The 15,719-nt window shown below is 38.4% G+C and overlaps 1 protein-coding gene across 2 annotated transcripts in view; it reads left to right on the top strand.

Moving 5' to 3' along the window:
* The window catches only part of LOC126412680 (protein lethal(2)k10201), a 101,554-nt gene extending 86,447 nt beyond the window's left edge, over positions 1-15,107 (top strand). Inside the window, exon 5 of one of the 2 annotated variants that reach the window (XR_007575329.1) lies at positions 14,962-14,977. Coding sequence is in view for 1 of the 2 variants with exons in the window: in XM_050082386.1 (XP_049938343.1) it covers positions 14,962-15,012 (51 nt within the window). In the remaining variant the exon portion in view is untranslated. Of the gene's footprint in view, positions 1-14,961 lie in introns of both variants that reach the window. The other variant, XM_050082386.1, reaches the window with a different exon arrangement.
* Positions 15,108-15,719: the final 612 nt, after the last annotated feature.

Consider the following 15,719-nt stretch of genomic DNA (forward strand, 5'->3'; position numbering starts at 1 on the left):
AAGTCTGCATACTTATTGGATTTATATCCTTCACTTCAGGAAGTACTTTAATAGTGATTGTAGAGCAACACTTCATCATCCACAAATATCAATTTCAAACACTGGAAAATCGAGGATGGAATGTAACAACACCAGAGAAGGGAAGTTTCTCCTCACCATATAGCGGAGGTGGTGAGTCGCGATAGGTACAACAAAAAGATTCACACAATTAACACGCGCGCGTGCAAACACAACTTGCACACGTCTGCAGTCTCAGAGAACTGAAACCACACTGCAAGCAACAGCACCAATGCATGATGGGAGTGGTGACTGGGTGGGGGTAAGGAGGAGGCTGGGGTGGGGAGGGGAAGGGATAGTATGGTGGGAGTGGCAGACAGTGAAGCGTTGCAGTTTAGACTGAGGGTAGGAGAGAAGGTGCAGAGAGGGGAGGGGGTAAGTAGTGGAAAGGAGAGAAATAAAAATAAAAGAAATTAAAAGACTGGGTGTGGCGGTGAAATGACGGCTGTGTAGTGCTGGAATGGGACCAGGGAGGGGACTGGATGGGTGAGGACAGTGACTAACAAAGGTTGAGGCCAGGAGGGTTAGGGGAAGGTAAGATCTATTGCAGGGAAAGTTCCCACCTGCGCAATTCAGAAAAGCTGGTGTTGGTGGGAAGGATCCATATGGAACAGGCTGTGAAGCAGTCATTGAGATGAGGGGTATCATGTTTGGCTGCGTATTCAACTGCAGGGTGGTCCACTTGTTTTTTGGCCACAGTTTGTCGGTGGCATGCGGACAGACAGCTTGCTGGTTGTCATGCCTACATAGAATGCAGCACAGTGGTTGCAGCTTAGCTTGTAAATCACATGACTGGTTTCACAGGTAGCCGTGCCTTTGATGTGATGGTAATGTTAGTGGCTGGACTGGAGTAGGTGGGGGTAGGAGGATGTATGGGACAGGTCTTGCATCTAGGCCTATTACAGGGGTATGAGCCATGAGGTAAGGGATTGGGAGCAGGGGTTGTGTAAGGATGGACGAGTATGTTGTGTAGGTTAGGTGGACGGCGGAATACCACGGTGGGAGGGGTGGGAAGGATAGTGGGAAGGACATTTCTCATTTCAGGGCACGACGAGAGGTAATCAAAACCCTGGCGGAGAATGTAATTCAGTTGCTCCAGTCCCAGATGGTACTGAGTTCTGAGGGGAATGCTCCTCTGTGGCCGGACTGTGGGACTTTGGGAGGTGGTGGGAGATTGGAAAGATAAGGTATGGGAGAATTGTTTTTGCACAAGGACTGGAGGATAATTATGGTCAGTGAAGGCTTCAGTGAGACCCTCGTTATATTTAGAGAGGGACTGCTCGTCACTGTAGATGCGCAACCACGGGTGGCTAGGCTGTACAGAAGGGACTTCTTGGTATGAAACGGGTGGCAGCTGTCGAAGTGGAGGTATTGCTGGTGGTTAGTAGGTTTGATATGGATGGAGGTACTGAGGTAGCCATCTCTGAGGCGGAGGTCAACATCTAGGAAGGTGGCTTGTCGGGTTGAGTAGGACCAGGTGAAGCAAATGGGGAAGAAGTTGTTGAGGTTCTGGAGGAATGTGAATAAGGTATCCTCACCTTCAATCCAGATAGCAAAGATGATATCAATGAATCTGAACCAGGTGAGGGGTTTAGGATTCTGGGTTTTTAGGAAGAATTCCTCTAGATGGCCCATGAATAGATTAGCCTGGGATGGTGCCATGTGGGTGCCCATAGCCATACCGTGGATTTGTTTGTAGGCAATGCCTTCAAATGAGAAGTAATTGTGGGTGAGGATACAGTTGGTCATGGAGACCAGAAAGGAGGTTGTTCATTTGGAATCCATAGGGCATCTGGAAAGGTAGTGTTCGATAGCAGTAAGGCATCAGGAACGTCAGTGTACAGGGAGGTGGCATCAATAGTGACGAGCAGGGCACCGTGTGGTAAAGGGACAAGAATTGTGGAGAGTCGGTCGAGGAGATGGTTGGTATCTTTTATATCTTTCCAGTCTCCCACCACCTCCCGAAGTCCCACAGTCTGGCCACAGAGGAGCATTCCCCTCATAACTCAGTACCATCTGGGACTGGAGCAACTGAATTACATTCTCCGCCAGGGTTTTGATTACCTCTCATTGTGCCCTGAAATGAGAAATATCCTTCCCACTATCTTTCCCACCCCTCCCACCATGGTATTCTGCCGTCCACCGAACCTATACAATATACTTGTCCATCCTTACACAACCCCTGCTACTAATCCCTTACCTCATGGCTCATACCCCTGTAATAGACCTAGATGCAAGACCTGTCGCATACATCCTCCTACCACCACCTACTCCAGTCCGGTCACTAACATTACCTATCACATCAAAGGCAGGGCTACCTGTAAAACCAGTCATGTGATCTACAAGCTAAGCTGCAACCACTGTGCTGCATTCTATGTAGGCATGACAACCAGCAAGCTGTCTGTCCGCATGAACGGCCACCGACAAACTGTGCCCTAAAAACAAGTGGACAATCCTGTTGCTGAACATGCTGCCAAACAGTATATCCCTCATCTCAAGGACTGCTTCACAGCCTGTGCCATATGGATCCTTCCCACCAACACCAATTTTTCTGAATTGCGCAGGTGGGAACTTTCCCTGCAATAGATCCTACCTTCCCATAACCCTCCTGGCCTTAACCTTCGTTAGTCGCTGTCCTCACCCATCCAGCCCCCTCCCTGTTCCTATTCCAGCACTACACAGCCGTCATTTCACTGCTATATGCAGTCTTTTAATTTCTTTTTATTTCTCTCCTTTCCGCTACTTACCCCCTCCCCCTCCGCACCTTCTCTCCTGCTCTCTGTCTAAACTGCAACACTTCACTGTCCGCCACTCCCACCATACTATCCCTCCTCCTCCCCGCCCCAGGCTCCTCTTTACCCCCACCCAGTCGCCACTTCCATCATGCACTGGTGCTGCTTCTTGCAGTGTGGTTTCAGTTCTCTGAGACTGCAGACGTGTGCGCAAGTTGTGGTTGTGTGTGTGTGTGTGTGTGTGTGTGTGTGTGTGTGTGTGTGTGTGTCTACTGCTGACAAAGGCCTTAATGGCAAAAAGCTATAATTGTGTGAATCTTTTTGTTGTGCGTATCGCGACTCAGCATCTCCGCTATATGGTGAGTAGCAGCTTTCCTTCTCTGGCATTGTCAAATGTCAATTTCATGGAAACCTGTCATTTGAAATGTCTGTCTTGTAAGATATATCTCCAAGTCTGTCTGTACAGCATTTGGACCATGCCACCTTGGGAATAAGACAAATTGCACCGTCATTACGTTTTTAATGATGGATGAAAGGATATTAAGATGACATCAATAAAGAAATGAAGTCATTGATATCCTTTGATTGCATCTTATACATAGACATGTTCAAAAACTTTATCCCACTCTTGTGGACCAGTGAGTTCCTGATTGGAAAGCTTAGCCTTTTTATGGTAATTATGATGGTGAATGCTGTGTGGGCTTTGAGGAGTTATTTCAGGCAAATTTCTTTTGTCTTGTGAAAAAAAGGTGTTTGTGTGTATATGCTATTTGAATGTTTGTTATGGCTAGCAGAATTATCGGACCAGAATCCTAGTTTTGTGTTTGAGATGATCTTCAGCCCATTTTAACTCACATGATATATGTCATTACTGACCTGTCAATCAATTGGTTCCTCTCAAACCACTCAGTAGTCATTGTTGCATGCTATTTTATGAATAACTAAGTCAAGTGTCTAGAGCTTGTGCAAATAAAATTACTGACCATTGTTGAGATGTGGCACTGGAAGACATTTCTAATGGTCCAAGGTGATTTATATGATCTCCTTTTGTCTCTTCATTAGTTAGTTTCTTGATCCATAGATCTTTTGCATGATAGATCATAATGATGTGGAATGAGTTACTTTGCATTCACATTGCAAATTAATTTGTACATATGGTTACATTCGAACATTTCTGAGTTGATTTTCTTACTTTCTTTCTTTATTAGTATTTTTTTCCCAAAAGCAAAAATATATACAGATGTTGTGGATTAGTAAGTCCTACCCACCACCTTTTGCACAGTACAGTAATAGAAGTTCTTCTACAGCATAGAAGTATCCAAGAAAAACTTTCTCAGTTTGTTTTGCAATTTTGCTTTGCACCCCTTTTTGTGTTAAAGATGATCTTAATGCGGAGTATTGAATGTCAGTTTTCCTTCCGGTGTTGTAATAATGTACATTGTTGAACTGTAGTGGATTATTTACAACAAACTTCATGAGAGAGTAAATATACTATGAAGGAGTAGTCTGAATGCCCAACTCCTTAAATAGGTGTCTACAAGATGATCGTGGGTGAGCACCACATATTCGTCTTACAGAACATTTTTGTGCAATGAAGACCATGTTTCTTAAAGATGAGTTGCCCCAGAACATTATTCCATATGACATTATTGAATGAAATTTTTCTCTCCCCAAGATTTGCAATGATTCTAAGTGCAAAAGTGGCTGACCTAAGTTGTTTTAGAGCTTGTGACATTCGCCTGCTTTATCCCTTCAGCAATAGCCCTCAGTGTTGACATACTGCATTGTTATACTGGCTGAAAAATGGGGGGTAGAAATTCAACACTGACTACAGTAAATGACGAAGCCGACAGTTACACAGTTGCGTTTCACAGTTCTTTACTTTCACTGTTCACAACCCCCTCCCCACACACATTTCACAGTTATCTGGCCAGTTCACTATCGGTTGATAAGACTCATTAATGGGTTGCAGGCAATATCAGCATAGTGCGACAACAGTTTGCTGTTGAACATTCATGAGCAGTAAAAACCTAACCACACAGTTCACAGTTTTTGCAGAATAATATGGCACGTGAGACATTATTTCATAAATAATTTGAACAGGTATTGTCATTACTTGATCTAACACATGGCCTATTTGTGTTGCACTCATTTCACTGTTAAGTTGATGTGTTGTTGTTACTTGAAACAGTACATAAATCCCTTCTGAAAATCGGCCATGGACTGACTGTCTCACAACCAAAAATCCATCCTCTGCATATCCTCACAATAATAGGCACTGAAACTACTCTTTGTTCGATGTTTTAAGTTACAGAAATTACAATTAAAACATATCTCATTCGATTAAGTGAATACATCAAAAAGTTTCTTCTTTTTAACAGTTTATTCTATCACAGAGATTAGGCCAAATTATTTGTTTAAATAATGAAATTAACAGATATAGTTATACAAACAATACTTTTGACGAACCTGGTAATTATTTTGGAATTAATTAAGGGCTGGATTTGCTAATAAGTTTTTGAATAGAGCCAAATAAATGCTTTAAGAATCCTAGCAGTTCCCCTTCCAAATGTTTAGACCTATTAAAGAATTTATATTTGTTTATAAGTCAACAGTAGAATCCAAGCCAAAAAACAATTATTGATTTCACCCCATAACAAAAGATATTAACTAGGAATAGTCAAAATAAATTAGGAAATTAATTACATACACAAAACTAAGCACAAAATTAGACCTGGTCCTATTTTCCTTAAGACTGTGGGCCATCCTTTCTCTTTTATGGAAATGAAGATTATACTCACGCGTGTTAATGGTAATTAGGCCAAAATGAAAGTAAAATGTATTTAAGGAGGCAGATGGCAAAACAAGAGAGGAAGTAAATAGATCCCAGCTTGCTTCGTCACAAGATCGAAAATGTGTTTTGTTTTCCAACTTAAATCCTCATCAGTATTGACACCTAAAAATATTTTTAGTTTCCACCCTATTTATTATTTCCTCACCGTGTGTTACACTTATCATTGGTGTAGTACTCCTGGACATGCAGAACTGAATATGTCGTGACTTTTTAAAATTGAGGACAAGACTATTTACAGAAAATTAGTCAATGATAATTTATCTACTTTAGTTACCATTTCTTCTATTTCTGTGTGTGTGCTTGGATTGATTACAATACTGTGTCACCTCTAAAGAGAACTAATTCTGCTTGTTGTATATTAGACAGAACATTGTTGACATATATGAAGAGCTTTAGTGGACCTCAGACTGAGCCTTGTGGAACCCCATACATGTTTTCTCCACAGTCAGAATTATGCCCCCCAGACTAGCCTATATTGACTGAATTACCTTATGCAGTATATAAATTTGACATTATCCATTGGTTGCTTTTGCCATCAGTCCCACAAAACTTTAATTTATCTAGGGGGATACTGTGATTCACACCGTCAAATGCCTTAGATAGATAACAGAAAATACCAACTGGAGCTATTTTATTATTTAATGCTTGTAAAATCTGATTAGTGAACATGTAAATGGCATTCTCAATAAGCAACCCTTCTGAAACCCAAATTGTGTTTTGCTGACGATATTATTGTTGCTAAGATGAGACAGTATTCTAGAATACATCACCTGTGCATAGCTTCTTGATTATGATAGTTCATTCCAGCTGCATTGTCTTCTCCTTCAAATTTTTTTTAAAATCTGTCTGTCATCATATGTGTTATTGCTTGGGCAATGGAAAGAAGGACTGAACTCTTCAGTGAAAATTTTCCTGTAGAACCATTTCTTTTCTGTGTTCTCTGAAGTAAAATTATTTTTCTTGCACACTGTTACATACACACTGTAGGCAATTGATATGTTAAGGCCATAGTCAAGAGTCTTCTTCTGTGACACTTCTCTGTAATAGTGGCTATCATACTTTGGAGCTCTCAAATGTAATAGATCACTGTTTAATCCCAAGAATGTGATATTGTTCTCCTTTGTCTCTACATCCTCATATCTGAAGCATGTGCTGGATGGAATCATTTACAGTTTCTGACCTACATATTCAGAGTCTTTTCAGAGTTTGACGATGACAGGGAATTGGATGCAAACAATTTATTGTTGATGTCGATGAAAGTTTTATTAACATTTCTCTCTAAAACTACACTCAATTGGTCTGCTGTTTATGTCAATATTTGTAAGCTGCAGACAACACAAACTTAGCACATGATAGTGCTACAGATGTTAGGTCATTAATGCACCTGCCTAAAAGGAATTGCTCTGAGACTCAGCTATGAAGAATATTTTATGTAATTATCTACCAGTCAAACGATGATTGACAGCTCAATTTATTAATCTATCCAACTAAAATCCTTTGTTTGCTATTAAAGAGACATGACATGAAAAAATTTTTCTTCAGTACTCAATGGCAACATAATGTTTCCATTTTCTTGAAAGAATAATTATTTACAAAGACAGTCTGCCATTTCAGCACAAAACATGAGATAAATTATGAACATGAAAGTTCAGAATGAGTTAATCTAGAATGAGATCACTTCTTATCACACATAAACCTCAAGGCTGTTCCATTAAATAAGAATAGGCTACATGTAAATTGAATAATGCAGCGAAACTTTGAAAAATACAACAAAACTGAAATGACTTTCAAAGACTTCTATGGAAAAGGAAAATGGAAACCTGGGAGTATATCCAGGAAAATCTGGCAAGTACAGCCAAGGAAAGTGTACCATTACAACACAGGCCTAGGCACTGGTAGTGGACTTAAGAGTGCTATGAGCAGATGCCTATTTTTTATTTTTTTATTTATTTATTTTATTTGGTATGTGTATTCCATGGATCCGTACATGCGAGTGATTTGTTTGGATGTGGAACATGTCAATACAATTGTACAAATACAATTAATGCGACAGAATAGTAATATAATACAATGATATAGATATTAATAAGTATCACTTTTTCTCATTTAAAAGCTGTCATTTAACTAGTATAGCAATTCACACTATAACATTATAACTATAATATTAACACTATAACATTAACATAATATAGTATCATCCATCTAATAACTAAGACACTAAATACATCTATTATTAAGGTAGTGCATTATTTCTGGAAAATAATTCATCTAAAGAGTACAGTGGATGGTCAAGCAAGTATTTTTTTGATGTACCTTTGAACAGCGTTTCATTTTCTCTTGTACATTTAATATAATTAGGCAATGCATTAAAAGTCTTTAGAGCAGCATACTTTACTCCCTTGTGGACAAGTGATAAATTTATTAGTTCGACATGTAGATCATCTTTACCTCTAGTATTGTAGTTATGGTATGAATAATTTGTTTCATACTCTTTGTCTTTATTAACAACATTCATCAGAGAGTATATGTACTGACATGTTGTAGTCAGTATACCTAACTGAGTGAAAAGTTCTCTACATGAGGTTTGTGGAGGAACCCCACACGATTCTGACTGCTCTCTTCTGAGCAGTTACGATTTTTTTTTTGAGGCCAGTGAATTGCCCTAGAAGATTATTCCATAATTCATTGATTAGTGAAAGTATCCAAAGTAAGCTGATTTCAAAATGTTGATGCCCCCAAAATGAGTAATGATTCTTAAAGCAAAAGTTGCTGATGAAAGCCTTTTTAGAGTAAGGAACACATGCTGTTCCCAGTTGAGCCTACTGTCAATGTGAACCCCTAGGAATTTAGTGGAGTGCACCTCTTCTAGTTCCCGGTTGTCATGAGCAATTACTATATTTTCTGAAGTTTATTTTTGCGTGGAACTGTATAAAATTAGTTTTTTTAATATTAACTGAAAGAGAATTAATTGAAAACCGAGCTGTAACTTCTCTGAGTATATCATTAACATCAGTCTCCACATCAGCAGTAGACTTACCATCTACTACAATGCTTGAATCATCAGCAAACATTGTGAATTCACAATTTTTACTAATGGACAGGGGTAAATCATTAACATATATTAAAAACAGCAAGGGTCCAAGGTAAGATCCCTGGGGACCTCCATGCTGTATTTTGCACCTTTCAGAATCCACTAGATAGAAGATCCTTTGTTGCAGCCATTTAGAACCACCTTTTGTTTCCCGTCTTCAAGCTATGATTTTTAGCCAGTTACCTATAAGCCCTTTGATTCCGTAATGATAGCCTTCTCCAAGAGTATCTTGTGGTTTACACAACCAAAGGTCTTGGAAAGATCACAGAAGACACTAACTGGTGACTTCTTACTATTAATAGACTCCAAGACATCATTTGTGAGTGAGTATATGGCACGTTCTGTGGAAACCCCTTTTTGAAAACCAAACTGTCTATGGTTAATAATATTAAGTTCATCAAGATGCGCCACAATCCTGTTATACACTGCCTTTTCAAGAACCTTTGGAAACGTTGTTAAGAGAGAGTCAGGACGATAATTTTTGACATCTGTAGCATCGTCAGACTTGAAAAGAGGTCTCACAATGGCATATTTCATTCTCTCTGTAACAACTCCCTCACATAGAGACATGTTGCAAATGTGAGCAGGTACTACACTTACATCATTACTGCAGGCTTTCAACAGTTTACAAGAGATTTTATCTATACCTGAAGATCCTTTACTTTTCAATGAGTGAATTATTTTTTTTTATTTCAGTAACAGTTATGCGTGGTACATTTTTATCATTAAAACTTTGTGGAAGGTTAAGTTTCAGAACATCTGCAGCTTCTCTTAGGTCACCACTGCAACCTATTTGAGAAGTGACAGTTAGAAAGTGGTTATTAAATGTGTCTGCTATCTGTTTACTATCAGTTATTTCCAAATCATTAATTTTTAGGACAGCAGTTTTTACATTGTCAGATGGTGCAGTACCTGTTTCCCTCTTTATTACATTCCAAATCGTTCTCATTTTATTATTTGAACAATTAATTTCAGATTCTATGCACATACTTTTAGATTTTTAAATGACTTTAGTTAAAATTTACATTAAGTCCTATAATAGTTCATCTGGAGGAGATTATTGGATTGTCTGGATATTATATACAGTTTTCTTTTTCTCTGGCACGACATTTTTATGCCCTTGGTGATATAAAGCATGATATGGAGACAAAATAGAAAGCAAATATGAGACATTAAAAGAAGTGTACTGACAGACATGAAGGTCATAGAGCAAACCAAAATAAATCAAATCTCCAGGGAAATTCAAGCACTAAAACATAATTTAAGAACAAAGATAGCTGAACCTTCTACAGGACTACCAAAAAGCACTTAAATGGGTAGCAACCTTCAACCCTAAATTTTCCAAGAAAAATGGGAAACTGCCAGTGAAAATTGTGACTCTTGGCCAGACACTTTGAGAAACTGTTAAATTCTGAAGACCTGGAAGATAAATGGTCAGGAATAATTCCAGAACAAAGTAATGAAAATTCGGTCCCACCAGGCGAAAAATACCTTTAAATAGTTAAAAAACTGAAGAATCACAAAGTCTCAAGGAAAGACCCTATAACAGAAGAAATACTGAAAAGTGGTGAGGAAATGACAATTACAGCATTGATGCAAGAAATGAAAAACACCTGGGAATCAGAATTAATCCCTGATGATTATTATAAAACTGATCTGATTCATCCTTTGCATGAAAAGGTGATAGAATCAATCTCAGCAACTGTTGTGCTGTTTGATTGGTCCTATAACACATAAATTACTATCAAACACACTGCAGACAAAGATAGTGGAACAAATAGATCATCAGCTTGAGGAATAATAAGCAGGCTACAGAAAAGGAAGACCACTGGTGGTTGGAAAGAGTACTGGGAAACTTTCTACAAAGATGTGGTAGTAGTCTTTCTACACTTCAGAAAGTATACGATTTGGACGGCAGGGAAGTGTTATTTGGCATACTGCTAGAATCCAGAGTGGACACCAAGTCAACAGAAATGATCTAGTTGACATTAACAGGTGCCCATTTTAAGGTATTTTATGGGGCAATTCTCCAAGGAGTCTAATAATAAAGCAGGAGTGAGAGAGATTGATGAGCTGTCACCATTTCTCTTTAACTTGGATTTGGAAATCATCCATGACTGGAAAAAAGAACTAGGCAGGAAAGGGTTGCTCGGCTACGTAGACACTGGAGTATCTAAATGAAGGATCAAGAGCAACTGCCCTGCTTTCACCAACAATCTCGCGGTCTAATTGAGGAACACTAACACAGCCACAGACAATATACAGGATGGCGCACTAAATGTGTTACCAACTGTTTCTTTCACAGTTTACGACGCACATTAGATATCCCGCTGGGATCTCTACAGCAGTACCAGCAGAGCTTGGAAAAACAAATGAGTTACGAAATGACATGTAATTCACGATACTGCCACTAGGAGACTAGTAAGCAGCAATGGCTGACAATGGAAGACTGACGACACAGCAACGATCGGCAATTGTGTTACTTTTTCATGAAACGAAAAGCCTTGTTGTGACTCAGGCGTTTTCGACAACAGTTTAACACACGATGGGTCCCTTGCAAGAAGACCATCCACACATTGTACGATAAATTTGTACAGGAAGGAACAGTATTGGAAGCGAAGTGACCTCGGCCTAAGCCTGTTTGTTCGCCGGAGAATATTGAAGCAGTATGAGTTGCTGTACAGAGAAGTCCCGGGAAATCATGTAGAAAGGCAGCAGTGCAACTGGAAATATCCAGACGCTCCGTTCATCGCATTCTTAAAAGTGACCTCCATATGTACCCATACAAGGTGACCTGTGCACAGAAGCTCACTGAAGAACACAAGCAGCAGAGACTACTGTTTGCTCAATGGGCGGAGGATAGGGAAGAAACTATCAACAACGTTAGGTTTTCAGACGAGGCGCATTTTCATTTAGATGGTGTGGTTAACAAACAAAATGTACACTTTTGGTCCATTGAAAACCCACAAGTGCTTCATGAACGACAACATTATGCTCAGAGGATTACAGTGTGGGCAGCAGTTTCCAGTCATGCACTTATTGGACCCTTTTTCTTTGAAGAAACTGCGAACAGCGAGCGTTATTTGAGCATGCATCGCAATAGCTTCATTCCACAGCTTCTAGCTACTGCCTTGCCCTTCAACACGCAGTGGCTCATGCAAGATGGAGCAAGGCCACATACTGCAAACACTGTGTTGGAGTTTTTACACGAGCATTTCGACATGTGGATCATTTCACTCAGGTTTCCAGGTCGCTTCAATGACGGACAAAATTGGCCCCCCAATAGTCCAAACCTCAATCCATGTGACTTTTTTCTTTGGGGGCACCTAAAGGAAAAAAATTTCCACGTGATTTAATGGAGCTCAGAAGACTTATTCTTCAAGCTTGCAATGAAATTACAGAAGACATGTGCCGTAGGGTAATCACTAATTTCAGTGTTCGTTTGAAGGAAGTTAGGAAATGAAATGGTGGACATATTGAGCATGTGCTGAGTTAGAACAAATCTCCATGGATGGCCCTTCATTGTAGTATATATTCCTTTCAGATTATATTGACAATAAAGTTTATATTCAAAGACAAAATAGTAACACATTTTGTGCACCACCCTGTGAATATACTAAAACAACAAGCAGAAAAAGCCTGACTCCAAATTTCTTTTGATACATGTGTGACAAACATCAGAGCAGTCCGTCATTATCTAGAGAGAAAGAGAGCATGGTAAGGCAGAAGCAGTTGACAGTTTTAAATATTGTGGGGAAATCACACAACTAAAAACTATTGAAAGAGTTGCTGAAAACAGCAGGTGAGAGAAAAAGGCGACTGCTTTTTGCAGAAACTTGCTTTATGCAAGAGAGAAGTCATCTCAAGGCAGACAATCTAAGACAGTACAAAATAGAAATTCAAACAGTGTGTATGCTAGTGAATGGCTCTGAATGACAGGCCTGTTGGGACTAAACCTGTGAAATTTGAAGGACAAATCCTCAGCAAGATAATGTGTCAAAAGATTGTGAATGAATAATAGAGAGTATGATATTTGAAAGCAGACCTACAGTTACCAACAAATTGTTCATGGATGTGAGATAAGATCGCGAGTTGTATTGAACTGATGAGACATCTCAGATCAGACAAAGCATAGGTCACTGGTCGACATCTTTAAAGGTTTCCGTTATCAGTGGGAACTTAATAGGGGACAGAAAAACAGACATGCTGCCAGAGAAAGAGTGCAGAAATTTGGTTTACAAAGAACAATAGTGTTATCCACACAAACATTCATGATAACTTGAAGCAATAATTGATCGACACTGATGTGTTTTAAATAACTCAATTGATTTAGGATTAATCTGTAATGACCTTGTCATCAACCAGGTGTTTAACTTCATCCATACTTCCTTCAATTAGAAGAACAATGCTACCAATATGGGATGCTGTTATTTTGAATCATGGCCCAGCAACCCATTTTATTTGATTATTTTTCCCCTTAACAACATGGACCAAAACTACTTGGTCATTAGACAGGGTAGTAAATTATTGGATATCAAGAGGATGTCTTAGCTGCTTACTTGTGTAGATGGAAACTGTGACATTTTTCACTCTGCAGCATAATATTATCCACACAAATATTCGTGATAACTTTAAGCAATAGTTTATTAATATTGATGTGTTCCAAATAACTCAATTGAAAGATAAGCAGGGGTGGTGGCAAGGCTGGCCATATTAAACTGGATAAAATGACTTCAGAAATCAGCGAATATTTTACTTCAACAGATTCAATCATTTTTTTTAAAAATTATATAGCAATAGAGTGGCAAATAGCTTACTATCTAAACTGATAAATATCATTTAACTTAAAATGGGCATCTTATTATTTATTAATATGCATTGGATGTATTTTAATGAAAGGAGAGCTGAAACTATGAAAGAAAAAGTGGGTTGGTGAAAGTAAAAGACCTGAAACAGCAACTGAAGCTTTAAAGAACTGTGACAAGCAGTTTTCCCCAAACATACAAGTTTTACTTCAAATAGTCGGGACTATTCCTGTCACCACAAGCACTCCTGAACTAAGCTTCTCTATTTTGAGTCAAATAAAGACTTATTTGTGTAACACAATGGGGCTGGTGAGACTAAATGGATTGGCTCTTGCAAATATCCATAAAGAAACAGATGTGGACACTGAAAATATCATTGGCATATTCAGTAAAAATAAACAGAGATGAATGAGCATGAAAAATTGGGCAGAAGACAGAAACACCTAGTGAATTTTATTACAGAAATTTTTTAATATTCATGTCAAGTTCACATTTTTACATTCATGTCATTTTCTGTATCCAGAAAATTAACAAAAACTAATTTGTTGTAAGTTCGCCTTTTTTATGGCATATGTAATTTATAAAATCTCCCATGTTAAAATAAGTATTTCTAACCTGACATCCAAAACAGTTAGTACTTCAAGCAACACCAAATTTTACCAATTTTAGGTGGAGAACACCAGCTGAGTAGTATTCGTTTGGGCTGACTCCAGCTATACATTGCAAAAAAGGAAAAAAAGAAAAAGAATAATTGCAAATGTCTGCCAAAGCAGGTATCTGCTACAACACCAGAGAAAATGTGCCTGATTACTCTTACGAGGGACATCCTATGTAGTGTAATTTCAGTTTGTCAAGAACATCATTGCATTCTATTTTTGACTGGATTCTAGGAGTGGGGACTGATATTCTTTATTGATAGTAGTTTTTAGAATCACACAGGGTTATACTTCAATGATACCTGGTGTCAGCCGAGAAAACACAGTATGTTTTGTGCTTTCAGTTGCTATGTTTATAGCCCCACTTGATGGAGTAGTCTCCCAAATGTTGCCAACTGTAGGGCAGCTACTGCAGACAAGACATAGGGAGACTATCTGTCATTAAAACTAATGCTTCTGGTAATCAGTGAGTTACAGTTACAATTCAAAGAACGTTAATGGCTAAGAAATTTCTAAATCACATTTTTAATAAAATAGTTAATGATTGACAATTATTTAGAAAAAAATTTAAGTAATTTAAATGTAGCTTTGAAGTGTAAAATGAAAATTAACCATGAGAAACAGCTTTATTTATGAAGAATTTTTTGAGATAATGTTAACACCATTTTGACATTACTATCAGTTGCAAAGTATTTAAGTGTGTGGTTTCATTTACACAGTGAGCTGTGTCTGTACTAGGTAATGCTCTATCTACCACTTCTCACAGGAAATGGAGAAGACGTTGGAAGTACTGTCGCAGATCAAAGCATGTCATTGATATTCGAAAGTTCCGTTCTCATCTCCTGGAGAAGCAGCGTGCGATACATTTACTAGGCCGTGTATGTGTGACATTGTTGGTGAAGAACATTGCCGTGGCATGTAAGTAATTTACTTCCTTTGTACATGACATTTTTACAGCTGTAACTTGGAAATAAATGCAAACATGAGTACATTACATAACATTACATAAAATGGCAACAGTCTCTTGACAGAGTATAAGTTAAGATAAAATAACAACACACACACTAAGTATCAAATTTTTCCTTCTTGCATTACTTGAAGAGATTCAGTTCTTTTTTCTTTTTTTAATTTTTAATTGTTAATGTATGGCTAGATCAAAAGCTTGTGTTAAACATAATTATTAGGTCTGTCTGAGGCAAGATCAGCTAGTTATTTGTGTGCTCCACACCAGAAAAATGGTGATGATGTGTGTAACAACAAACCAGTTTGAGTGAAATACTGTAATGGGAGTTGTCAAGGAACGATCAGTTTGTTTTTATAGTCTGTCATTGCCTTTAATTTACTATGAAGGTAAGCAGACATCTTCAGTGTAAGTTGGCATTTTCTGTTTCAGTATCAGGTAAAATACAGATTAGTAGAAAGCATTTTTATTCCTAGAGTTATAATTCAAAATTTAAGCTGATATGAATGGCAAACTTGATAACAGAGTAAATATGTTGTGAATCTGTTGTTGGCATGCCTTGT

This window comes from Schistocerca serialis, chromosome 7, assembly GCF_023864345.2.
Source record: "Schistocerca serialis cubense isolate TAMUIC-IGC-003099 chromosome 7, iqSchSeri2.2, whole genome shotgun sequence".
NCBI lineage: Eukaryota > Metazoa > Arthropoda > Insecta > Orthoptera > Acrididae > Schistocerca > Schistocerca serialis.